The sequence below is a fragment of the Dermacentor andersoni genome, chromosome 1 (genome assembly GCF_023375885.2).
Source record: "Dermacentor andersoni chromosome 1, qqDerAnde1_hic_scaffold, whole genome shotgun sequence".
Classification (NCBI taxonomy): domain Eukaryota; kingdom Metazoa; phylum Arthropoda; class Arachnida; order Ixodida; family Ixodidae; genus Dermacentor; species Dermacentor andersoni.
In genome coordinates this window covers 43,122,511-43,147,786 of record NC_092814.1, presented here as the reverse complement: position 1 = coordinate 43,147,786, position 25,276 = coordinate 43,122,511, and the positions used below count along the sequence as shown (strand labels likewise).

Genomic DNA, 25,276 nt, shown 5'->3' with positions numbered 1-25,276 from the left:
CAAGTGTCCAGCACGGCACAGTCATGGCCTCTGCTGCCACGCTCCTGCGTTACATTATGAGGACGCGGGAAGGAGTTAAGTTGCACCTCCTAAATTATTATTTCTCAAAGGCCATGCCACACCTTCCCCATTTGTTTCGTTTGCATGGGAGTCTGACAAAGGTCCGTTCCTTAGAGCAATAACAGGATGGGAGAGACATACTAAGAACTTTCGCTCCCTGTTTCACAATTATTTTTGACAGATTTAGCAGGGTGTGTGTGCAAGTAATTTGTGACAAAAATGATTGCCTAATCACTGCTGTCTATGGGCTGCTCCACGTGCCATGTATAACTACGAAACTTGGGTGAAATGTTCACAGCTGTCATGTACTTGCAGAAATGTGTTTGCTTACCACGCTCAAGGGGTGATTCAGGGCCCCTTTAAGGAAGCCCTGAACCACACTTTATTGAAGTTGAGAAATGATAAAGTTAAAGTAGACTGTTTCAGAAATACTTTGCCGCAAAAAGTATTTCAATAGGTTCTGCAGAAGCGGAATTACTGGTAACCAAAAATTGCCTATGATCCCCCTTTACGGTGCTCCTGTTCCTTCTTGAATGCCTTGCACTGCGAAGGCTACAGTGGAGCGAGGTTTGCCCACACCATCCGCCTACTGAGCGTCACTGTTATGCAAAGTTCATACTGTATTTCATTTTGGATGTTCACGCAGATGCTACTATGCTCGATTATGGTGTTTACAACACGCCAAACGCTGTTGTCCTCATCGAGCAGGTTTGTCGCAGCAGCCACAGTATCTATTGCTACCTAGCAGACTGCAGCTACATGCAACTGTAGTGCATATGTGCCGCATTTGCTTAGTGCAGAACAGGACGGGAGTCCGCGCTCATACTCGTGTGCTCCAGTCTGGCCATGCTACATGGTGTGGACTGGCTTTGTCCTGCACCAGCTTGACCAACGGATAGTAGCTGCGTCCAACTTTTGCATTTTGAAGTGCTGTCAATAGCTCAACACGAAGCGATGCCTACCAAAGGCAGACCCAGGAGCGGCCTGCAGGAGTGAGCAAACGCTGGCAAGCGTATGTGTGGTTTGACCTCAAGTTTCGCATGGTTCCAGGCTAGTTGAGTGTTCGAAACCAATGGAAATCAGTGAGACCTAATGGCTACAACACCGAAAAGCAGGGTGGTCAAAGTTTACTTTCTACGCAGGCAGGTGCAGCCAAGTGTGAGCAGAGGATAGCTTCATCCTGAAGTATGTTATTCTTATCAAAATTCGAAAGCAGATTTTAGCTTATTAAGCCTGTTTATAAACTGCATCAATAAACATACACAGCAACCGTAGAAAGGAAAAGTCTGATCCAAAAACCCTTCTCGATTGGTGTCAGCTATCAGCCAATAGCAGCCCTCTACGGGAATATTGCATATGAAGACACATGCAAACCACCCCAGCTTCGAAGAGGGCGGGGACAAGGCCTCATTTGAAAAGAGTTTGAGAAATGAGACTTTGAACTCCACTTGTGAGCTCCACGCACTGCGCATAAATGTGAAATTTGGGTGAGGTGTTCACAGTAGGGTAGGCTATCCACAGACTGTTTTTTTTTCTAAGCCCAAGGGGTGGTTCCGGACCCTTTTAAAGGGCCCCTCACCAGGCCTGGCCATTTTGAGCTGACAAGTGTAGAGCATACAATGTGCAATAATCATTGTGCCTGCAAAGTATATCTCTACACACCGCAGAAAGATCTGAAATTTCAAACCGAATGCCGTTTGCCCTTCTCCTCATGGCCACCGTGCTCCAAGCCGGAGGGCGACGTTAGTGTGCCACTGCACCTACGTACACGTGTTTGTGCTGTGACATCGCTCGTGCTGACACATGACTTCGACAATTATTCAAAGCAACATCTGTTACTTCTACAATATGTTGCTTCAACAGATGAATTAAAGCTTAGAGAAATAATAAAACACACAAACTGAATGTCTGCATGTTTTTGTTTTACTTCGCATCGCAGAAATAGAAATGTACTTCCATTTAGTCTGCTTGTTCCCACGTCATGCAGTCAACCGCGCAGACATCATAACTATGTAATTTTCTACCGTGTTCAAGCATGCGATCATGCTCTGCGATTCGCTTGTGTCAGCCTCAGTACTTGTGTAGCACTGACTTATACCGTTAGTCAGGTGTCCTTGTGCACAGCGTGCAAAATCAATTAGACAATCACAATCGGAAAGTTTGAGCCCGTTGTCGTCGCTGCTAGGCCACCACGGCATCAAACGAAAAGACTTTTGTCATGCAAAGTGAATAAATACTGCATGTTTTTGCCCATTCATCGCACTCTTTCAGAGTTCCATTTTTGGCTGGTAAGTGTCGCCCACTCATGCTATTTCGGTTAAGCAGTACTACCGTTTAGTACATACTTTTTCCGAGCTCTGGCCAACTACGGTTTAACGAGGTTTCAGTGTCCATATATTTTTACTGCAAAGAAAGGTGATCTTATGCATGCTCCAAAACATTGCAGACTTGCAATTTTTGTTGTTTTGAAAACGTTTCCATGATATTTACTCCGTATAACAAATGCACCTCCCAACTTTGCTTTGGTATATTGGGAAAATAAGCGCATTCATTATGCGAGTAAATAAAGTATTTCATTTTCAGGCCATTGCAGCAACCTCACGCACACGCTCGTGTGAGCACACGTAGTTGGTGCGCAGCAAAGCATAGACAGACCGATAGCTGCACCTGTTTTGTGATGTTGCACGTACCAATCTCAGAAACCCAATACAATAATCAACAGATGCAGAGCAATGTTCCTGTGAAGCAAATTTCCATCAGCCGTAAGAAAAATGAAAAAATTATACAAAGTTGTTGCAACCACATACTTCTGATTGAGAACTGGATGTCTAAGCCACTTGACCACGAAACGCACGGCATGAGACACTTTGATGACTAAACTTCATACATAAATGCCACAGCGTTGCACGCCAAGTATGAAATGGAGTACAGTCAACAGCCAAAAAGAAGAGGCGCCAGCACTCTAGCAGTTAGCGCTGGGGTATTAGAAAATACTGATATACTTGAGGCTCTCATTGTATGAAGCTCTGGTTATGCAGACCACAACACCACCACCCACGCAAATGGCAAGTGGTGCTTTCCTTGAGCATATTTCACCTGGGTCATTAAGCATATGATGCATCTTCTAAACTTCAAGAGCAAAATTATTTAGGATTTCACATGTTGTACAATTCGTTACTGATAAGCTGTACAATGTTTATCAGACCTAAGTGCTCTTCATGCAATATGAAAGCCAATGTGACAACTTCCCACCTCAATTTTTTTCTTCTTTTTTTTTTGGCATATCACTCTCGCACTGCAGTTATACCTGCGACATCCCACATGTGACCCACGACACAATGAGCCTGTTGGAGAACTGCACATGACAACTACACATGCAATTTCTTCTATTTAGCCACTTATTTCAACATATCCTACACAGTCGCTTACTAACAATTCGGACATATTACCATATTTACTCGCATAATGATTGCACTTTTCTGTCAGAAAAATTGAAGCAAAATCAGGGGTGCGATCATTACGCGGGTTAAATTTACTGCGAAAAGAAAAAAAATTTTTTTCGTCCCCCGTTTGCTGCGGGACACCAAAACAAAAATGGTGGCTGGCGGAGCAAGCCAAACGCGCCGAACGAGATTTTTTTTTTATTCTTGCGAGTACATTACTACATTGAAACAGTTTCTTCGGTATCAGTAATGAATAATATCGTTAATATCGTAGCCATGTCCACTTTGAGGGGACAGAAACAGATGGGCACACTTAGCTGCCAGTGACATAGAAACATATGGCCGGCATGCTGCGGAAACTGTGGCATCTGTCTTCACTACTATCCTAATACGGCACGTTTCCGCTAAGGGTGGGTGAATATCTTAGCTGTGTTAGAAGCGTCGGCGTATGAATAGGGCACACTTTTAACGTATCAGTGTAAACATGGCTACTATGGTTGCCGCTCGCGATTTGTTACGTGCCCACGAGTGCAGATGAGAAGAATCGAAAGGCGCCTTTTTTGTTGTTGTTGACCACAACCATTATAAAGCCTACACATAATAAAAGCAAGTTTAGTTGCAGCTTTCTTTTAGTCATGGAAGTGCGGAAAGTGATGAAAGTAATGAAATGAGGCATCCACTTAAAATGTTTGGTGCGTGCAGACCGCTTGGTTTTCTTGAAGAGTCGTTCACATAGCATTCGACAGATGGTAAGCGCGATCAATATTAGCTAGACTTGGCACACGACATATCGCTGCGGCAAAATCGAGGTGCGATCATTACACGGTGTTGTGTTGTTGTGCAGTTGGTTTTGTTTCTAGTTTCGGTTTTGTTGTTACGTCATACGTGACGTCATAATGGCAATAAAAAGGCTGGTGCTGTCAAGGGACACACACAGAGAAGCGAGGGATGTGATCGCAGACGTTTGAAGTCGTGGTTGTTCTTTTTGGGACGGAGGGCCCCCCCGAGTGTGGCTCGGTGCGCCTGGCCACCTGACCCAGCTACTCTACACCTACGATACAACATATTGGCGACGAGCTAGGCCTTACGATGACTTTCGCGGGACTTACGCCTCCGCCTGCATTTCTGGAAACCCCCGGTCAGCCACCCATACCATGGAAGCAGTGGAAGGAACTATTTTCTACCTACTTGGAAGCGTCGGGTGCCACCGAGTTTGCTGCTTCTCGGCGGAGAGCCATACTTCTGCATTCGCTTGGCGTCGAGGGGCAACGTAACTTCCGCAACGCGTCGATGAACGCTGCTACTACTCTGTCTGCTACTACTCCCACGGTGCCAGTCCCAGATCAGCATACTACTTCTACAAGTCAAGTTACAGCGGCGGAAGACTCATTTCAAGACGCGCTGTGCATTTGTGACCGCCTGTTCTCAACCACGACGAATGTGCTTGTCGAACGGCACCGCTTCAAACAGAGGATACAAAATCCGGGTGAGCCTACTGATGTCTACATTGCTAATTTACGCGAACTAGCAAAGAACTGTGAGTTCGAGGGATCCTCCGACATAGCTGTCCGCGACCAACTCATTTCTGGTATCGCATCGGACAGGCTTCGTGAGCGTTTCCTTTTCGAAGGCGCAACGCTGACCTTGGACAGGGCAGTTACAATAGCAGAACATTACGAAGCAACATTGAAGAGCCTTCGAGAGTTCGGCGCAGCGGAGGAGGTGAAGTATGTACGACATTCAGGCGCTTCGGCGTCGAAGTCGCGTGACGGTCGCCGTAATGAGTTCATGCCCTCGCCGCGGAAACGCCAACAGACGCAGCCGGCGTCTGCAAGGGATACGAATCAGCGTCGTTGCTACCGCTGTTGGTCTACTCGACATTTGGCAAATTCGCCGAATTGCAAGGCTAAACATAAGAAATGCTCTGGGTGCGGAAAAGCAGGTCACTTTCAGGTTATGTGCCGCAGTTCAGAATTTAAGGAGAGCGTGAGGGAAGTGCAAGAGGACGCCGAGCAACGCGTAACGCAAGTGCAAGCGGACGCCGAGCATCGTGTGACGCTGCTACATGTCTCGACCGGCGTTTCGCGCCTCAGCATTTTCATCGAACTGCAAGTTGAACGCGTTCCTGTGAACTTTTTAGTAGATACAGGGTCGTCGGTATCCATAATAACGGAGGACATTTACATGAAGCATTTTCAAAGTAGGAAAGCGTTGCTACCACCTGCTGTTGCTTTATTGGATTACTCTAACGGGAAGATCACAGTGAAGGGATGTTTCTCCGCTACCGTTGCTTACAAGCAACGCACTGTCCCTATTCTCCTGTATGTTGTACAGCAGGGAACCGCAGTACTTGGAATGGACGCCATCAGCAGCCTGGACTTGCATATACATGGGGCTGAGTTGAAATGCCTGCAAATGAAAAGTGTTGCTTCCGACCTTCTACCTCTGGAATTTCGCAAGAAATTCAGCCACTTGTTCTCAGATGAGACAGGACTAGTAAAAGGCTTTGCTCATCACATCAACCGCAAGGTGAATGTGACCCCAGTGGCCGCTAAGCTACGTCGACTTCCTCTGGCCCTTCGGGAACAAGTTTCTGCTGAAGTGCAGCGGCTTGAGCAAGCAGGCATAATCGAGAAAGTGGATGCTTCTGAATGGATTTCTCCGGTGGTAGTGGTCCGAAAGAAGAACAGCAGCATTCGGCTTTGTGTGGACCTTCGGGAAGCCAACAAAGCTATCATCGTTGACGGATTTCCTCTTCCACATAGTGACGACCTACTACATCAGCTAGCAGGGGCAACACACTTTTCAAAAATCGACTTGGCATCAGCCTACCATCAAGTGGAATTAACGCCTGAAAGCCGCAATCTGACGACATTCATTACGCATGACGGTCTTTTTCGGTTCCGTCGAGTGTGTTTCGGCCTCGCCTCGCCTCTGCACCAGCCGCTTTCCAGAAGATGATGACTTCAATCCTGAGAGGCTGCAAGGGTGTACTTTGCTACATAGACGATATTATCGTCTACGGTAAATCTGCGGCTGAGCACTCTGCAAACCTTCATGATGTTCTTCAGTGCATCTCAGCGGCTGGCCTGCGGCTTAACGAAAAGTGCTTGTTCAATGTGCAAGAACTGACATTCTTGGGACATGTCGTCAGCCACAACGGCTTGTCACCCTTGAAATCGAAAGTTGAAGCTATTGTTCATGCCCCAGCGCCCACGAACACCACAGAGCTACGTTCGTTCCTTGGACTTGTCAGCTATTATGCCAAGTTTGTTCCTCACTTTGCTGACGTCGTGGAGCCTATTCGCGAGTTACTTCGTCAAGGAGCTTCTTTTTCCTGGGGCGACAAGGCTGCTCAAAGCTTCCGTGCGGTGAAGAAACTACTCGCAACAAGCAAGGCCGTGCACATGTTTAACCCCTCGCTACTTCCGGTAGTGACTACAGATGCTTCCGACCACGGTCTGGGAGCAGTGCTACAACAGAGGTACGGAAATGAACTCCGCACCGTTGCCTTCGCATCTCGAACGCTGTCGCAAGCAGAGCGCAAGTACTCGGTGGGAGAAAAGGAGGCACTCGCATGCGTATGGGCGTGTGAACACTGGCACGTTTTTCTTTGGGGAAGGAAGTTCGAGCTACGAACTGATCACCAAGCTCTGGTTACTCTCCTCTCATCCCGGGGCACAGGCCGCCGGTCTACCCGAATTGCAAGATGGTCGGCACGTTTACTGTACTACAATTTTGATGTACTATATCACCGTGGAAGTGATAACAAGGTGGCGGATGCTCTATCACGATTGCCTCTGTCAAACGTACAAGAACAAGAGGAAGAAGTTGTGTCTCTTGTTTCCACCTGCATCACAAAGGCACAACTTCAGGAAGCTGTTCAATCCGACTTGCTGCTACAGCAGGTGATGACTTACGTAACAACTAGGTGGCCGGCGAAATGCAGTCTTCAGCCTGAGTTGCGGCCCTTTTTCTACGTACGGGATGAGTTGGCAGTTATGGACAGCCTTCTATTGCGGGATGAGCGCCTGGTCATACCAGCTGCATTGACATCAACGCTCCTGGAATCGGCGCATGAAGGTCACCAAGGAATTGTGCGCACAAAGCAGAGGCTTCGCGAGCAGTATTGGTGGCCAGGACTCGACAAACAAGTAGAGCAGGCAATCTCGTCTTGCAGTGTCTGTCAAGCGGCAGATAAGTCAGCGAAGCCCGCAGTAGCACCACTGGAACCCATTCCGCTACCTGAGCGTGCTTGGCAGAAACTAGCGCTGGACATTGTCGGTCCTTTTACAAGAGCTAGGGAGAGCTGCAAGTTTGCAATAACGTTGATTGACCTTTATTCCAAGTGGCCTGAGGTATCCTTTGTCTCAAGTGTGACAAGTAATGCTGTAATCGGATTCTTGATAGCAGTGTTCAGCAGAGAGGGGTACCCAGATGAGATATTAACAGATCATGGACCGCAACTGAAGTCTACCCAGTTCGAGGATTTTCTCAGAAAGCGCGGAATTAAGCACTCCTGCTCATCGATTTATCACCCTCAAAGTAACGGACAGGTGGAACGTTTCAACAGGGTCTTGAAAGATTACGTGCAGCTTGCAGTTATATAATTTTGACGACGAAATTCAGAGGTTGCGATCATTTGGACAACTTCGCGGCACCACCACGAGCTTCATAGACTTATTGTGCAAGGACGGCCTATATTTCGGGCACCTTTTGGCACGTAATTCGGTAATTTGAGCTCCGCCTCCAAAACCGCATGCTAATTTGACCAGAATTGAGCAGAAATAGCAATATTTTGGCTTTGATATATTGCCACCATTTTGCCAGCGCTTCCTCAAAACCAGAATGAGCAAGGCCTAACCAATTCAGCACCGACCGCACAACAGCACCACATGAAAAGCCAGGCCAAGCTACTGAGATAAAAGTTGCACCTTTGTTATGAGAGTTAGCCGGTGTTTGTTCCATGAGTCCACCATTTCTTCATTAGTCTGTTAATAGCGACACAGTACTAAATACTTTTTCAAGCAATTTCATGTGGCGCCAACACCAATCTTTATGTCAACGACATTGTGGGCAGTGCAAAAAAAAAAAAAAAGCGATTATGACTTTTGTTAAGTTGCCAAAGGATCAAGGTTCGGCATATAAATTGACTGTACTTTCGTCTATCTGTAGCAACAGTAGGACAATGGTCAAGATACAGACTGACCTGGTCGCAGGCAAGCATACATGCGCAGCAACACGTTGAAAAACTTGGGCTGTATTCTTGGACTATCACCTTCGAAAACACTTCTTTTGACATTTCATGTGAATGGCATCAGGTACGTCAAAGGATGAAGGCTTTCCTGATGTGATTAGACAGCATGATTGCCACTGTGCCAAGAGTGGCATCGCTCATAGACGCCGATATTTCTGATGCTAGTCACGCGTAAGTCAAGGTATCCCCAAACGTGATCATTGCAGAACACACCTCTCTTGGCCACTTGTAGAATAAAGTCACTTGTCTGGCAATTCCAATATTTCAGACTTTTAGGCAATCTCCGTCAAGTCCGAATTGTCGACCGCAACTAGTGCCTTTGAAGCATTATTGAGACGAGAGTACAAGACACAGCACTCAAAAGTGCCGTGATGAGATATGGCACTCAATAGTGTTGTGGTGTGCGAGAAAACTTGTTAGTGAAAACACCTACCTTGAAGGCATTGCCTTGGCAATATCTGGAGACAGGAAGCCTGTGCACGAGCACTTGCCTATAAACTTCTCTAAGACTGTATAAGCAGGAGGCACATCAATACAAATATCTGGCATTTCCTGGAAAACCCTGTCAAAACCCTGAAACAAAAAATACTCATGTAAAGAAAAGTCAAAATTACTTTTTACTACTACATTTTCCCCTTAGTATGTTCACTTTCACAAATTCCTAAAAAACAGAATGCATTACCAATCCTTTCTTACTGAATGCAGTATAGTCGCTGACCAAATGGACAGCTGGAACATGAAAGTCTATAATTGTAAGCAACAATTTTGTTCAGGTGAATAACAGTGGATGCTTCCGCAAATGTGGATGGATGAATGGGCACATTTCACCAAGGAAGTACGGCAAAATTTCAGAAATGAACTGTTCAACAACTGGCCATAGCTTATATAATGTCAAACACTACATAAAAATCTACCAAGGCTATCAATGGTGGGAAAGAGGACTAGCTGGGCTCTTCAAGCCAAACTGAGCTACTAACATGACAAAGAGCATTGTAACACTTCTTTCACTATATTGATGCCCAGCAGCAAAGTATCAGGCCAGCAACAGACCTTCTTACCCCATTTGTAGAAAAACAGATATCTGCCCATCTTTAAGACTTCAATGAATGAAATTATTATGTAGTAAACTGCAAAGGAACATTTTAAAGATTCCCTTTCCTTATGAGCTTCAACTATGTTATCATGTAAGCCTTGTGATACAGTAAACATCCGTTAATTCGAACCTGACCAAATGTCCTGTTTGGCACCCATACATTCCTCTGGGCCCAAACTTTCATTATTTATATCTCAAAATTGACCTTTGCCAAATTATTCGAACTTTACTGGTCAATTTCACTGCAGTACAGCTGCGTCACGCGGTGAAGCATACCAATAATGGAAAGAGATTATTACCCCAGGCAATAGTAACCATTCCAGAATTATAGAGGCACGCACATGCCATCTCTGGTCACGGTATGAGCTCCTAGATGCTTAATAAGCATACTGGCAGACGTTCAGAGCCATTTATGTTGTGGCGATATAAGCCCTCTTTTCGCCACCATGTGTGTCTCGTATACGAGACTGTTAAATGGGGACTAGTATGCGTTACTTAATTTTTACGTGTGCACATGCCGTGCACCGCAAAGCATAGAAAAACCATCTGTGTTTTGAGAAAGCTAGCAAAAAGGAAGGCAGTAAGACGAAAAAACTCGAAAAGTCAAGGGGTCGTTTAACTTTCTCGTTACCACAAAAGTGTGCGCATTTTTGGTGCTGTTACGATTTAACATTTCATTTCAAGACGTAGCAGTCGCAACGTATACTGCGATACATAAAATTATAGCCTGATCACTGGTGTATTGAATGGATATATCATAGTAATAATTGCTCAGAAACTTTTTGCAAATTCCTACATGAAACTTCAAAAGGAGTACATAAGGTAACAAATGAAAGTAATAATTTCCTATTTTTACTTAAGTACTGAGAGTAAAAAAAAAATTGGAATATACAAAATATGCACCCTTTCCCTAGTTCCCAATTAATGTAAGTCAGATCATTTAAAAACATTATGAAGATTTACTGGCATGAATACTAGCCATAGTGATGACTATGCTATGCAGGAAAGCAGTAGCTTCGCAAAGGTTAAAATGGGTAAGTTCTATTGTACAGGGAGCACTTGTTACTCATTGCAGCAGGCACCTTGTTTGTCTTTTGCTAAATTCTTTAGGCTCACCAAGTAATGGTTGTCAGTTCACGGAGCATGCACATGTCTCCTCATGCTTGAATATTTTGTTCAATCACCTTTTCTGAGTAAGCAAGGTGGTCGAAAGTGCACTAACTGGTGCTGGAGCCACAACATGCATTGCTCAGTTCCTGTACAGTAATGTGGAGTAATGCACAATATTGTACAGCAATGAATAAGGGCACTTGAATGGGCGGTGTTCAAAATGTAAGAGCTCAGACAGCTAGTCAAGTTTTGGCCAAAGGTCGGTCTCTAATCAAATGCATGCTTTTGTGTGGGGGAAAACCCCACAGGATGGGAAAGATTGCTTGTAATAATTTGTGGATAAGCTGTCGAAGTTCTGATGCATAAAAGCAAACCATGGGGGTAAAATGAAGTTCACTTTACTTTAGTTGAACACAATCATTAAAATAACATGCACTCGTGACATCTACCATTTGAGACATCTAATACATCTGATCTGGAAAAAAAAAAAAAAGACAACTCAAGAGCTTCTGTGGCTTCACTGCTGCTGTTATTTAAAAGATATGTTGCCGAGTTGACCAAAGCACAAATTCTGAGGTCTTCTTATTGAACGTGTACCAGGAGCATTGGAGGCTAATTTTGGCGATACCTCCCGTTGAAGTTTTATTTTTCCAGACTCCCCGATCTGCCAAAAATTGTGAAATCTAACAAGTACCCAATGTTCAGTCATTTCAGAGTGTGCATAATGCTGCTAGTAGAAAAATTCAAACAGAAATGCATAGCAACGCATGGAAAAAGTCGATCAAACTGAACGATTTCTATAGGTGCAGTAGCGAGAGTTTAAGCCAACAAAAGAGCGGGGTTCTGCTAAAACGTTGAAGGCCTACCAGTAAACTTATTAGGGGTATCGGTACTCGTACTGTGACCGAAGACGATGTGTGTGCAAATTATGGAACAAAAGCTGTGCCAACGCAAGGTGCCAACACTGGCACCTTCCCCCCCCCCCTTGTTGAGCTTCAATACCATAACAGTTCTCTAAGGAACATAACTTTAAAGGCAAATACTGCCAAAGTGGATTAATGGCGTGTCTACGAGTCTTTTTCTGCCTTTTGTTTGATTAAATCCCGCCGTATAATTAGATCAATTTCGTCGGTCCCATCAGAATCAAATTAACGGAACTCGACTGTACTACATATAACATTTCCCAAAAATAATAAGCCCTGTAGCTTTTAGGTACAGAAGAGCACCTTCAATGAAACTGATGAGAATGAACTTCATGAGGTTGTTTCAGGTAGCATGTCAGGCACACATTTGGTATCTAATAATGGCAAGAGTTTTCAATATCCCAGCCTAAGGGCAAAAATGCCAACTCTTTCTTACAGAATGAAAAAGGCACCTTTAGTGGGGGAAGCTGCAAAATATAAATTGGCCCAAAGATCACACTTTCAGTTTTGTCATTTTCGAGTTTTAGACCCTACATTTAAATAAGACTCAGTACATAGGATCTGATATGTTGTGTCCCAATAAACATGCTTTCATATGTGTTTCCTTGAATTTTCAAAACAATTTTGATGAAAGAAAAATGCATGGAGTGTATGTACGCCCAATTTTAGTTTACTATTTCTTTCACAAAATTTTTCTAATGAGTCATAGTTTCACCTTCAAGATGGCATTCTTTTCAGGCAACATTGATGAGGTCTAACTAGTTCAAATTGACCTAATACCGTACACTGGTTTATACCTCAGACATTCTATATAACAGTTAAACCTCGACATAGCGTAGTTGGTAAAACTGGCAATTTTCTTTGTTATATCAAAATTTCGTTGTACTGAAATTCAGCCTTTTATGCAAATAAGTATTCGCCAATCGATGTTTCTTTGTAAGCAACATGCCCAAGATTTTCCAAATTATTGAGCAATCAAAAAAAGCAAAGTTGAATGAGAAAAAACATTTATTTTGTTAAATTTGATAGTCAGCAACGAAAGATGTGGTTTCGTGGCATGTCAACAACATCCTCACATCGGCGGTACGCATCAAGTGAAGCCATCCACGCTTTCACATCCACTCCGTCCCTGCTACTGATAATATCGCCCGCACTGGAACCATGAACAGCGCTGGCAGCGAGGTGCGAATGCTTGGTCTGCCGCTCGCTTCAGCGAACCTCCGAAATTCTATATTACGCAACCTCCAGTACTACATGCACAGGAAGAGAACAAGCATGATGCCACGCAATCTCAGCATGCCCACTATTTGCACACACGGCAGACTGCCTCTATAACAGGGCACACAGTCTGCGTATGCGCTCAGCTGCACCAACAGCAATGTGCTGCCACGGCCGTGCTAAAGAAGGAGACGTATCAACCTGCCCTCTTTTCATAAATCTTTTCCTAAATAAGAAAGTTTGCCTTGAAGTGAGCATTCCCCATTATTCCCTAAGGGTAGGAACATATCCCTATGGTTGGTAGCACTGCTCTGCACATGTTCAGACCTTTTGAAGTGCACACCTCAGTTGTAAAAAAAAAAAAAAAAAAAAAAAGAGAAGAAGAAGAAGAAGAAGAAGGAAAAGGGTGGGGGGCGTTAGTTTACAGCATAACCTGTGCCAGACTAGTGAGAGAGCACAGTACAAATAAAAGCTTGAATTTCTTTTCAAATTTTGAACTAGAACTTCTACTTACTCGCTTCATCTGTTCAGGAGTAACAATCACACTCTCGTCAAGAACCCTAAGCAGCTTACACACGAGTTCCATGGCCATATCACCCATGTCTTCAATCACCATAACCACAGCCTAGAAAAGAAAACATTCTGGTCATTTAAGGTACGCAGTTTACAGTTGCCAGCAGCAACCTGTTTTACATGATCAGAGCTTTCACTCCAAACAATATGATTCAGGATGCATTGCACAAAACCTACATTTCAAAGGTTATGAAGATTACAGCCCAAGCTGTCTAGCTCAAACCTAGCACTCTTGGTTCAGATGTAAAAAATGACCATATTTGCATGACTACAATAAAACTTATTTTACATAATTGAATACGTGCATTGCACCGTTGTCAAAACTAAGCTATAAATGCCGAGCACATACATAGCATGTGAACGCACATGCACATGCCCAAGCATTTCTCTCTCACACTGCGTATCATTGCAGGAAAGGAACAGCTGTACCAGCCACATCAGAAAGGTGCCCTTGTATGCCATCGAATGTTACAAAATGTGATTACAAGAATTCATTAGATGACACCTGCATTTGAAATTGGCAGGTGCTGCAAATTTTCAATGGATTTCATGCTCGCAGGTGGTGGTGTCATTAGGCCTGAAAGTGGCAGCCTGCTGCGGTATCACTGCCTATGAAACATGGACACGAAGTCGTGGTATAGTGAAAAAAATGGAATACAATAGACTCATTAATATGACCTTTGTGCCAACCACAAGTTTTGGTTAAAATTATATGAAAGCATACCTGCCAACGTGAACATCTGGAAATTCATAAAACACCTCTGGGGCACAATTTACTCTTGCGATGATTTTGCTGTTGCCGAATTTGCCTGCTTCAGATCCTTGTTCGTGTAGGTTTCCTCAAACCAAGTACCACTCTGGTTCCCCTTGACCATCAGCAGACTTTCGAATGTTTTCTTAACACAGATGAGTGAAACTCCAAGTTTTGTTCACAGTGCTGAATATTCTCACACATTCAGCAATGCTGTAGGGAACGGGGAAAATACCCAGCATAACCATTAAAATTCTGTGGAAGCTGAGCGATCCGTCGACACTTCGAACGCTTTCTAATTGCGACCACTGCACGTCGCGCCTTGGGTCATTCAATAAGTCGGCTGGAACCTGATATGCTTGCAAGTTAGCAAACCCGACTTCTCGTGTGTTAATTGCTTCTTCTTTTGATTAGCCACTCTGTTAGGGTAGGATAGCAGGGAACACCATAATAAAATGACGGACCCTGTTGAATGAAGCAGTTTCCAAAGCTTGTACTTGAGCAACCTCAGCTACTCTGAGATTGAAGTCTTCTAGCAGGAATTTATGGCGACTGTAATCGCATGCGGCCATTAACCCTTTGAGGGTTGATTTTTTTATTGCTGATTCTAATTCTTCATAGGGACCTATTTAAAAAAAAATTGACCGTAATTTTTCTAGGATCACTGTAAAGTGAGAAAAAAATATTTTGCGTCAATATATGTACTCTTCATTCATGAATAGCAGCAATAAAAAAGGAAATAAACTTATACGAATAAAAAATTTGATGCAATGTTGCAAGGCTTTGAAAATGCGCAAACGAGAATATTTCGCAAGACTCAAATGTTCCTGCTCTTACACTAATACGTACAGTAACCCGCAAAAGCTTACGGGGCACGGGTTTCACGACAAATGTGAATTTCTGCTCTGTTAAGGCGCAGCACTTCTAATTTAATGGATCACAGTGTAGTTCACAAGATCTGCTACGAATCAAAGCTTTTAATTAGAGGCTACATGCACAGGCTTCGCGGAAATTTGCCTCTTTCGCAAATCCTGTATCTCGTAAACTTTTGCGGGTGACTGTACATCCATAGCGTGATCGAACTGCGTAGGTGCACGCACTCAAGAAAATTGTGTGGTTGTATGCCCGTCAAAAAAGCTAAACGTATAACAAACTTTCCCTAATCCCAAGAAGAAGATGAATAAATACAGACCCGACAAGCCAAAGCAATGGTCAAAGTCGAGTCGGTATAGAACAATGGAAACGTCAGATTCGGTGAAAAATAGTGACGAAGACAGCGAGGGAGAGAAGGATCACCCGAACGGAGTGCAGAAAGGCAGAAGGAAAAAACTTTCGAGGCAAAGAAACCAGTAGTTTGCTACAACTGCCAGCAAACGGGGCATATCTCCGTAGGGTGCAGAAATCCCAAGCTAGTATTGATGTCACTAAGTAGTAACGTAGAAAATCTGAACTTGCTAGAACCATACATTCGAGACCTCGTGGTAAACGGCAAACCGTGCAGAGTGCTTTGCGACTCGGCAGCCACAATGGACGTAGTGCATCCGTCGTACGTAGTGCATCCGTCGTACGTAGAGGAAGGCCAATTCACAGGAGAATGCGCTTCGATAAGGCAAGCCATAGAGGCCTCCAGTGTTTGTCTCCCTGTGGCCAAGATTCGTATCGAAGGCCCTTTTGGAGTAGTGGACACTGAAGCCACCGTCTCGGCACACCTCCCGCCACAGTATCTGTATTTGTTTTCTCACAAATCAGAGGATTTGCTATGATGCAAGGGAATCGGGTTTAGCGAGGGAACAGAGCAATCCCTAACTCGTTCCAAGGCAAGGGAGCTCGTGGCAACGGCAGTGTACGAATGTCCTGTGGTGGCGAAAATAGGTTTGACGGAGGATTCGTCAACCAGCATCAAACAGGAAAGCCCTATAGGGGATAATGCGGAAAGTGCACCAGCTAAAGAAAAGGTGAGGAAAGCAGCGGAGCCTGAAATGTCTCACGAGGCAGAATGCAGAAAGTTATTGAACGTAAGCCCTGCCACAATGATCGCCGAGCAGGAAATGCGTAAGGCACAAAGCAATGCTGAGCATTACTATGACAGGATGGCTCGCACGCGACGCTTTGAAGTTGGGGAAAGGTAATGATCCTAAAACCCTCGTTGAATAACCAACCTGAGGAAATGCCTGTCGACTTTCCAGAGTTAACAGCAGTGACGGAGGCAAAAGACATTCACGAGACCATTGACAAGTTAGTAGAACAGGCGGAGTTGAATCCCAATCAAAGGGCCGAACTGAAGGAACTTGTGTTTGAATTTAAAAACATATTTTCAGACACACCGGGCAGGACCACTGCGATCGTTCACGATATCGAGTTAACCTCGTCGGACCCAGTTCTTTCGAAAGCTTATCGCGTTTCGCCTCATCAACATGAAGTCATGACCGCTGAAATAAACGATGTTAGAGCTAGGTGTAATCGAGCCAGGAGAGAGTGATTATACCTCGCCTCTTATCTTGGTTGAGGTCCCAGGAAAGGAGCCGCGACTATGTATCAACTACCGCAGGCTCAATTTAATCTCGAAGGACCAGACTTATCTAATACCGCATATCGAGGAAAGGCTTGAGAAAGTGAGCAGTGCTAATTTCATCTCTACGCTCGATTTAGTCAGAGGGTATTGGCAGGTTTCGTTGACCAAGAGGGCAAGCAGGCTTGCGGTGTTTATTTCCCCGATGGGAACCTTTCGTTCGAAAGTCCTGAGCTTTGGATTGAAGAATGCGCCGTATTGCTTCTCTATCCTTATGGACCAGGTGCTACGAGGAATGGAGGACTTTGCACTTCTGTATCTCGATGACATAGCAATCTTTTCTTCATCATGGGCCGACCATATGCAACACCTGCGAACCGTGCTGTGTCGTCTACGAGAGGCCAACTTAACTGTTAAGGCTCCCAAATGCCAATTAGGGCGCGCGGAGCTTATCTAGGTCACGCAATAGGACAAGGTCATCGTCAACCTTCCGACTGACCGCAATAAACAACTTCCCGCAACCATGCACCAAGCGGGACATCAGATCATTCCTTGGCTTGGCAGGTTATTACCAAAGATATATCCCGCGGTATTCTGAGATTGCGAGTCCTTAAACGGATGCTCTCTGAAAAACAGAACCACAAACGGTAAAGTGGGATGACGCAAAAGAAAACGCTTTTAGTATGCTGAAGAACGCACTAACGAGTCAGCCAGTGTTGAATGCGCCCGGCTACTCTAAGCCATTCATTCTTCAGTATGATGCCAGCGACAGGGGGTATAGGGGTGGTGCTCTGTCAAAAGAGATGACAAGAACGAACACCCTGTACTGTACGCCAGTAGAAAGCTTTCAATTCGTGAGGAAGCATACAGTGCATCGGAAAAGGAATGCGCCTGCGTAGTATGGGCGGTGCAGAAGCTAGCTTGCTATATCGCTGGTTCAAAGTTCACCATAGAGACTGACCACTCTCCCCTCACATGGCTGCAATCCATGTCTACGAAAAACGGTCGCTGGAGCTTGGCTCTTCAACAGTGCACCTTCGATATTCGCTACAAGAAGGGTAAGCTTAACGGCAATGTCGACGGTTTGAGTCATTGCTCCTAGAGTAACGAAAGCCTCATGCTCACCCAGGTTTCCGTGGCATTTTTACGTTCGTTCATACGTTTTTCCGAATTCATACGTTTTTCCGAAGTGAAGCCGATTGTTAGCTAATTTTAATAACCACGTCGTAACGCTTTCAAGAAATGGCTGTTTTTAGTGTTCAGGGGGGAGGACGCGCATAGGGAATGGGAAAGGTGTAGCGGGTTTTCTTTTTTTTTTAAAGCCGGGTGTGTCTTGGGGGAGGGTGGCCTTGGGGGAGGGTGGCTGCTTTGTGGTTGTGGGACCGGCACTGTTCTGGGGTGATTGCTTGCCCACGCAGGAGACGAAAAGTTGCGAGACCTGCTTGCAAGACCAATTTCACCGGACCAGACCAGGGAGAAAAGTCACAAGAGCGCCACGAGGACTGATGACCACTCCCAGGAATCTACCTGCTACGAACTAAGGGTTCGTCACCTCTAAGGGGAATTCTGCTACCGAAACGCCGATCCCTCGTACAGCGGCTGCTGGCCCCTACACGTCGGGATCTTCCTCCCCCGCGGAGATGCTGTTAGGGTTGGCGTCTGGCACCACGTGTTGAAAGGAATTTAAACCAACCATCTCACCCTGCCTCGTCGAAATGAGACGTGACTTCGCCTGCTATTGTTACCGTCCCGCTCCACGTGCAGAAAGAACTTTCTCTCACCCGACCTTCTTCCACCAGGCCTCGTCGAAATGGAGCGCGACTTTCTAATTCGCCATGACCATTTCAAGTGTCTGCCTGTCTGCCGGAAGCCCCGCAGTGTACAGGCCTCTTTTGTGTGTGTATGTGTATGTATGTGTGCGAGTTTAGAGAGACCCTTTTCTCGAATTGGACCTAGAGGAGAACTACCATGAACCCGCAACGCACAGAAGAGGCGGACAGGCGTCTACAATTCCAGGAAGCGGGACGACCTCTTCCCTTCAGCAGGCTCGGTATAACCAGAGGAGGAGGGGCCCTCTTTCTGTGCCGGTCCCATGACGTTCACGGAAGCAAGATCCCGCCCACGATTGTAGAGAGTCTATTTAAGGGGCTCCGAAATGTACTTTTGATCACTTCATTCTCATCTTCATCTTCTTTCAACAACCTTTGAATAAACCGCGCAAGTTTCGCACCAGAAATCGTCTCGCCCTTGCTTGGTCGCCATGGTCTACCGGATGCCTGCAGCCCGCCGACAACGCCACGCTACCCAATAAGTAACGTCGGTCGAGCTTCGATAGGCAGGTGCCGCTACAACTCGGCAGCAGTACGATACACTACCCTGGAGTACGCAACAGCACCCAGTGAAAGCTTTCAGCAGATGCTATGCTCAGCAGACGTAGCCAGCAGCTCGGTTGTCCCGGCAGCGTATTTCCAATTACTAGTAGGTAAAGCGGGGCGTGGTACTTGCGGAGACGACGCAACGTTTGCGCGCATGCACAAGTAAGAGCAGGTGCGAGAGAGGAAATGTGGGGACTTTTGCTCCTTGAATATACGACTCTGCCTAGGCACTACGGAGGAGTTTCTTAGCGCGAGTTGTATGCGCTTGTCCCTAGGCGCGCCCGGCATAAGTCGGGGGGCGTGGTAGTGCTGAACCTTGCATTGCAAGTTGACGGCACGACGCAATTTTATTTACTCAATCGTGCTGGTTGCTAAAGAAAACATGTCACTATTTCGCATTATTGGCAGCGCCTCCAGGACAACAAAGCGGTAACGGGGACATCAAAGCTAGAAGCCGGACTGGTCCGTGGTTTGGGGCTTGCAGAGACCTGCGTGTGCCAGGAGAGTATAAGATCGGCTGTCCGCTATCGCGGACAGCCAATTTTTTATGTGAACACCCCCGGGCACGCTTCGGCCTCCGTGGCCTCAACGCACGGGCCGCCCTGCTTCCAGCTTTGATCCCCCCGCTACTGCTAAGGTGCCCCGGAGATCCTGCGCCGCCTGCTTTAATATAACCTCAGGTGCTCTCCTGAGGCCTCGGTTTGCCGGTTACATGTGCCCTCCTGGAGCAGTGCTTGTAAAAAATGGAATCTATATGTCGTTTCTCAACGCAGTATGCCAACTTCCTCTTCCTTCTTAGCGAACTTCGGAGTTAAGGTCCGCATGGCTGTTAGCGTGGGAAACCTCTTTGGCACGCATGGCATGTGCAGAGCGGCCGCGGAGTGATGCAGACGACGCTAGTCTAGCCAATGGCGTGGCTAGCTGAGGGTCACGTGCCTTTGTCGACCAATGACAGCACGCATTGGGTGTTCTTTTTGAAGCAGAATTTCTTGACTGCCAATGTGCGGACGGAGCCGGTGGTGGCGGGAAAATGAATACGAGAGACTGTTCTTTCAAACGATATAGAGGTCGGCGTGAACGAACGACTGCGGGGGCCGTCATGCACCGTAGAAAAAGCACTTTTTTTACGGAAACATTGGCTCATATTTGGCCCACACTGCTGCCAAAAATTTATATTACGGCTAAAATATTGATTTAGAATGCGCAAAATTTGGCGAAGTGGTAGAATAATAGTTGGAAATTACGAAAATACTGTTTTCAAAAGACTAAGCTAGAAACAATCATTCGCAAGAGCATAAAAAAGGCACTGGGTTTCCCACAGAGCCCCAGTACCGAAAGACTGTTGGAGCTAGGCGTCCACAACACCTTTTAAGAGATAGTCGAGGCGCAACAGATGGCACAAGTTGCAAGACTGGCTTCCACAGAAGCCGGCAGACGGCTACTAGCGCATATCGGTCAAGGTTCGAGCTTCACCAGAGGGAGTGCGCACTCCTTGTCAAAGCCAGAGAAATGTATTCGGTATCCCAGATACATATAAATATGCACCCGGAGCACAATTACGGCAGATGTAAAGCGAAGGCCAGGGCCCTTCTTAGCCTGGCGGCTAGGATCGAGGACAATGTCGCCTTCATCGACGCTGCGCAATACGCAGTTTCCAATCATTTTGTTTTGGTGGCTAACTCGCTGCGGGTGGAGCTGCTGACGTCGCTTACGCATCAAAATGTGAACACCGACAAAGCCAAACAGGTGGCTGTAGCCATCGTTATGGCCACCACGAACCACTTCACTATCTTCACAGATTCGCAAGCTGCCGTTAGAGCATTCATGAAAGGCTCGGTATGCAAGGAAGCCGCTCGCTTTCTCTCTGGAGCATCTTGGACAGACAAAAGGCACTTAATCTGGTTCCCCGGTCACATGGGCAGCGATGCTCATGAAGCCATCCTGAACGCCAATGAACTTGCGCACTCCCAGGTGCGAGATCTCACCTGCTGCGGTGGAAGTGGGCAATCGGAGGCCGGGATATGGCAACGGCACAGGGACCCTCTCCTTACTTTTAACAAGGTCTGCAAGCACTATCAACTAGGGCATCGGAAGTTTCCACTCCCACACTTAAACAGACCACAGGCAATCACCCTGCGAATGCTGCAGACGGAGACGTATCCGTCTCCATTTATTTGCTCAAAATTCCTAGGTGGCATCAACCCGGGTTTTCCGCGCCGTGGACATCCCAGATGCACTCTTAAGCACATGCTCTGGCAGTGCCTCGACTTGAGCAGGGGCTCAGGGTTTCCCTCTTCTGAGGAAGACTGGCTCCGGCTCGTCACCAGCTCCGCCAAGGAAGAGCAACTCAGGGCTGTCCAGAGAGCCAGCGATATCGCCAATAGTCTCAACCTCCCAGCTCCGTCGTGGGTGCGGCCCGGAGATGCTGCCCCCTAATGGGGACACTCATCGTCTTCTCAGGACCAAAATAAAAGTTCTTTGTCTGTCTGTCTGTTCGGCAAACTTGCGTTCCCGACCCTTGAATTTGGCCTGAGGTAACAGTTTTTTTCGGGTGGAGCATTTTCACGAGAAGTTTTGACATGTCCACTCGGCAAAAATTGTTGCGGCATGAGACGAGACGCTGACACTTGTCAAGCTGATGGGGCCTGAGCAGCCGGAGATGCACATCGGCGTTTTAAGAAAGCGATGGGAAACAAACGAAATCGAGCTGGTGAGTAACATGCAATGATGCTGCCAGACCAAAGCACGTCGCACACTTCCCACTGCCTACAGCAGGAAATGGTGGCCTCTGAGTCATCGCCTATTAAGCCTTTAAGTGTTGGGAACAAGTCTTCCTCGGTTACAATTTCTTTTTTTCTTTTTGCATTCGATGCCAAGGGAGAGTGTTTTGTACATGTCTTCGGGAGCTCTTTCTAAGTGCTAGTAACAGGCCACACTGCTCCAACCCATTTTGCCGTTCAGGCGAGTTCCCTCTTTGGCCACTAGGGGGCCTACAGACTGTTCGTCCGATAGTGATGGTGGCTGTCAGTCGCGACTTGCCGCGCCTGTCACAAAAGTGCAGATTTTGAGCCACCAAGCTCCAAAGATTGTTCACTTCTATATGAAAGCATTGACAGTGATGGCAGTGCTTTCTGTGCTATAGACACATCTAGCGACTGATGTTGCTGAATAGTAGACGATAGTTCTGTACAGTGCAGTAGTGAACGTAGTTAGATGAATGGAACCTTCTGCTACTGCCTAAATTTGTGTATTTATAAAATTGTGAATTTGCTACTCTCATGTCGCATACATTACGAATCTGCAAAAAATTTGCTATCCAGATGTGCCATAAAAAATTATTTTCCTAATACAGTTCTGGATCTTTTGCCAGCAGTTAAAGGGTCTTTGCACGTGCAGTGCGCTTCCAACACCACGCGTGCAGTGAAACAGATAAGTCATGATGCTTACAGCAACAGAGTTGGCAGCGATAGCTATAAATGGCAATACAGACGAACCCACTCCTAACGATACCGGTTTGAACAATATATTGGTTATAACAATGAAAAGCTGCTGCACCGTCAACTTCTGTATGTTTTCTATGGAGAAATAACCCTCTTACTTAAATGCTCCCATGCTGCATTATCGGTTATAGCAATAAAGTCCGGCTGCTGGGTGTCCGTGCCGAAAGGTAATGGAGTGCAAAATCCTTGAAAAGAAAGAAGAAAAGTGAAATGCAAGCCGCTGCATGATCACCTGCCACGCCAACTGCTGCCGCGCACTCCTCTCCATGAGATCCAAGCAAGCCTCACGCGCATCTCTGCCGTCACCCTTCTACCCTCCAAGCACGAATGGGCTGCGCCCATAGCTCTGTGCCGCGCCAGCCTCCGAAACATGAATGGACCGTCCCAACTGTGCTGACACCGCTGCTCCCAGATTGCTTGCTGGGCCCTTATTCTGCACAATTATGCTAACTAATCAATTAGTTTTTATTTGTCTTTGTTCGTTGCGTCGAAGTCGTTCCTGGCCACAGTTTATCAGCCTCTTTCGACTCGCCACGAAAACGGAACATGGCAGATCTGCCCGCTGACCATTTGCAATGCACGACGTTGCCAGTGAAAAGAAAGCGCACTACTATATATTTGGAAACGAAGTGCTTCTAAGCAATCATCGTGAACGTGCTTGCATTGTTACGAGCAGTAAACAGCACTAAACAACAGGACAAAGAGAGGAACACAGACAACAACGCTGTGTCCCTCTCTTTGTCCAGTTTTTTAGCGCTGTTTACTGCTCGTAATCATTAACCAACCAGCTCAAATCCGTACTCTTCTGTGCTTGCACTGGATAGTGACATTGATGGCCACGATTGCAGCGCTGATGCGGTAGGGCAGGCTGCCTCAACATTGTCCCCGCAGGAGGTCCTGTAGATTATTCAGTCCTTCATGCACTTGTTTCCGCAAGGGACCTTCCACTTCACTGTGTGGAGCACCTGGATGCCTTGGAGAAGGATGTCGGCAAGTTTTGCGTAAAGCAAGCAAGGCTGACGGACATACGGTTTTCTAATGCAAGCCAGTGGGAAGTACGTGGTGAGGTGCTTGTGGCGATCTCGCTCCAGCGTTTGTTCTGAATTTTTCAAGCTGAGACACTGCCATGGCAACCTTCCCACATTTCTTAAAAGGCACCTTTTGGGGCCACCAAGGCGATGTCTCAGCTTTGGTGGCCCCGAATGTCTCAGCGAAGCACATATGTCACATACTATAACAGTGCCATTCTTGAACGCCGACAGCTGCGGCTTGTTAACCCTTTCAGGTTCTATTTTTTTCGCGATATGCAACCGCCCAGGGTAAATTTTTTTATTGCAGATTTAAATTCTTCAGAGGGACCTATTTCCAAAAAAATTTACCTGAATTTTCTAGGGTGACTATAAAGTGAGAAAAAAATATTTTGCATTGGTATATATTATTACGATATCATCGAACGATGCTCAAGAGACAAGCCGCCGCGAGAACGACGTGAGAGCTCCAGTGTAAATAGCGTGTAAATAGCATCTTCCGTCTGTGTTCATGAATTCATGAATAAGAACAATAAAAGCAGGAAATAAGCTTTAAGAATGAAAAATTTGATGCATTCTTATACACATCGTTCATGGCTTAGAAATTGCACACACGAGAATACAGTCAACGAGCGATTTTTCGGACCCTCTAGGGAACGTAAAAACATCCGAAAATTCAGGCAGTCCGAAAAAATGAATGCATGCAAAAAAACGCACCCTTTTTATTTTTTTTCTCAGATCTAGAGGTAAAGGGCGAAGTAACAGGCTTCCGAAACCCTGCCACAGCATCAGTGAAGTGGCTATAAAAAGAGGCGTTCAAAAACTCTGTATGCAGCCGACTGCCGGTTTATTATGTACATGTGCATCGTCGGGCAGCCGGTGTTATTGCTGCAGTGGCTTGAAGAACTTGTTGATTGTTGTTTTGACGGCGTTCCGGTTGCATGCGATCATATTCGCCTCGATCTGAGCAAGGGTCATGTCAGCACTGTACACCGATGAGTCAACAGTGCTCGCGTCAACTCGGTGCTTGTAGGTGGCGCAGGCATTGGCTCATTTTCAACATCGGAGTCTTCTGAATCCCCCACAACCCGACGGACTATTTCCTCGTCAGTCAGTTCTGGGCGGAAGTCGAGCTCGTTGTCAGTGTCAACAAACTGTTCAAAAGTTATTTCCGTGGGTATGGAAACCCCAGCAGAGCGGAGGTCGTTGATCACGTCGTCCGACGGTACTGTTTTCCGCACTTCGATGCCATCGGCGAGGACGACGAAGACGGAGTGGGCGCCATCGAAGGCAAGCGAAATCAAGTTGCGAACAGTGGAGTTCGCTGACGAGCGTCGAAGCACCTAGGCCTAGCGTCGCAGAGCACACTTGACACAACAGACAACCACACACCACGCTAGCCAAAACGTGGCCTGCGCAAACAAACAAAATGGCGC

General features: G+C 46.2%; 1 protein-coding gene across 1 annotated transcript in view; it reads right to left on the bottom strand.

Moving 5' to 3' along the window:
* Positions 1-25,276, bottom strand: part of Pdcd4 (Programmed cell death 4) — a 57,928-nt gene that overhangs the window by 5,578 nt on the left and 27,074 nt on the right. The window contains exons 8-9 of the mRNA XM_050194285.3: positions 13,619-13,729; positions 9,194-9,333 (exon numbers count right to left, since the gene is read on the bottom strand). Coding sequence (XP_050050242.1) covers positions 9,194-9,333; positions 13,619-13,729 — 251 coding nt within the window. The remainder of the gene's footprint in view (positions 1-9,193; positions 9,334-13,618; positions 13,730-25,276) is intronic.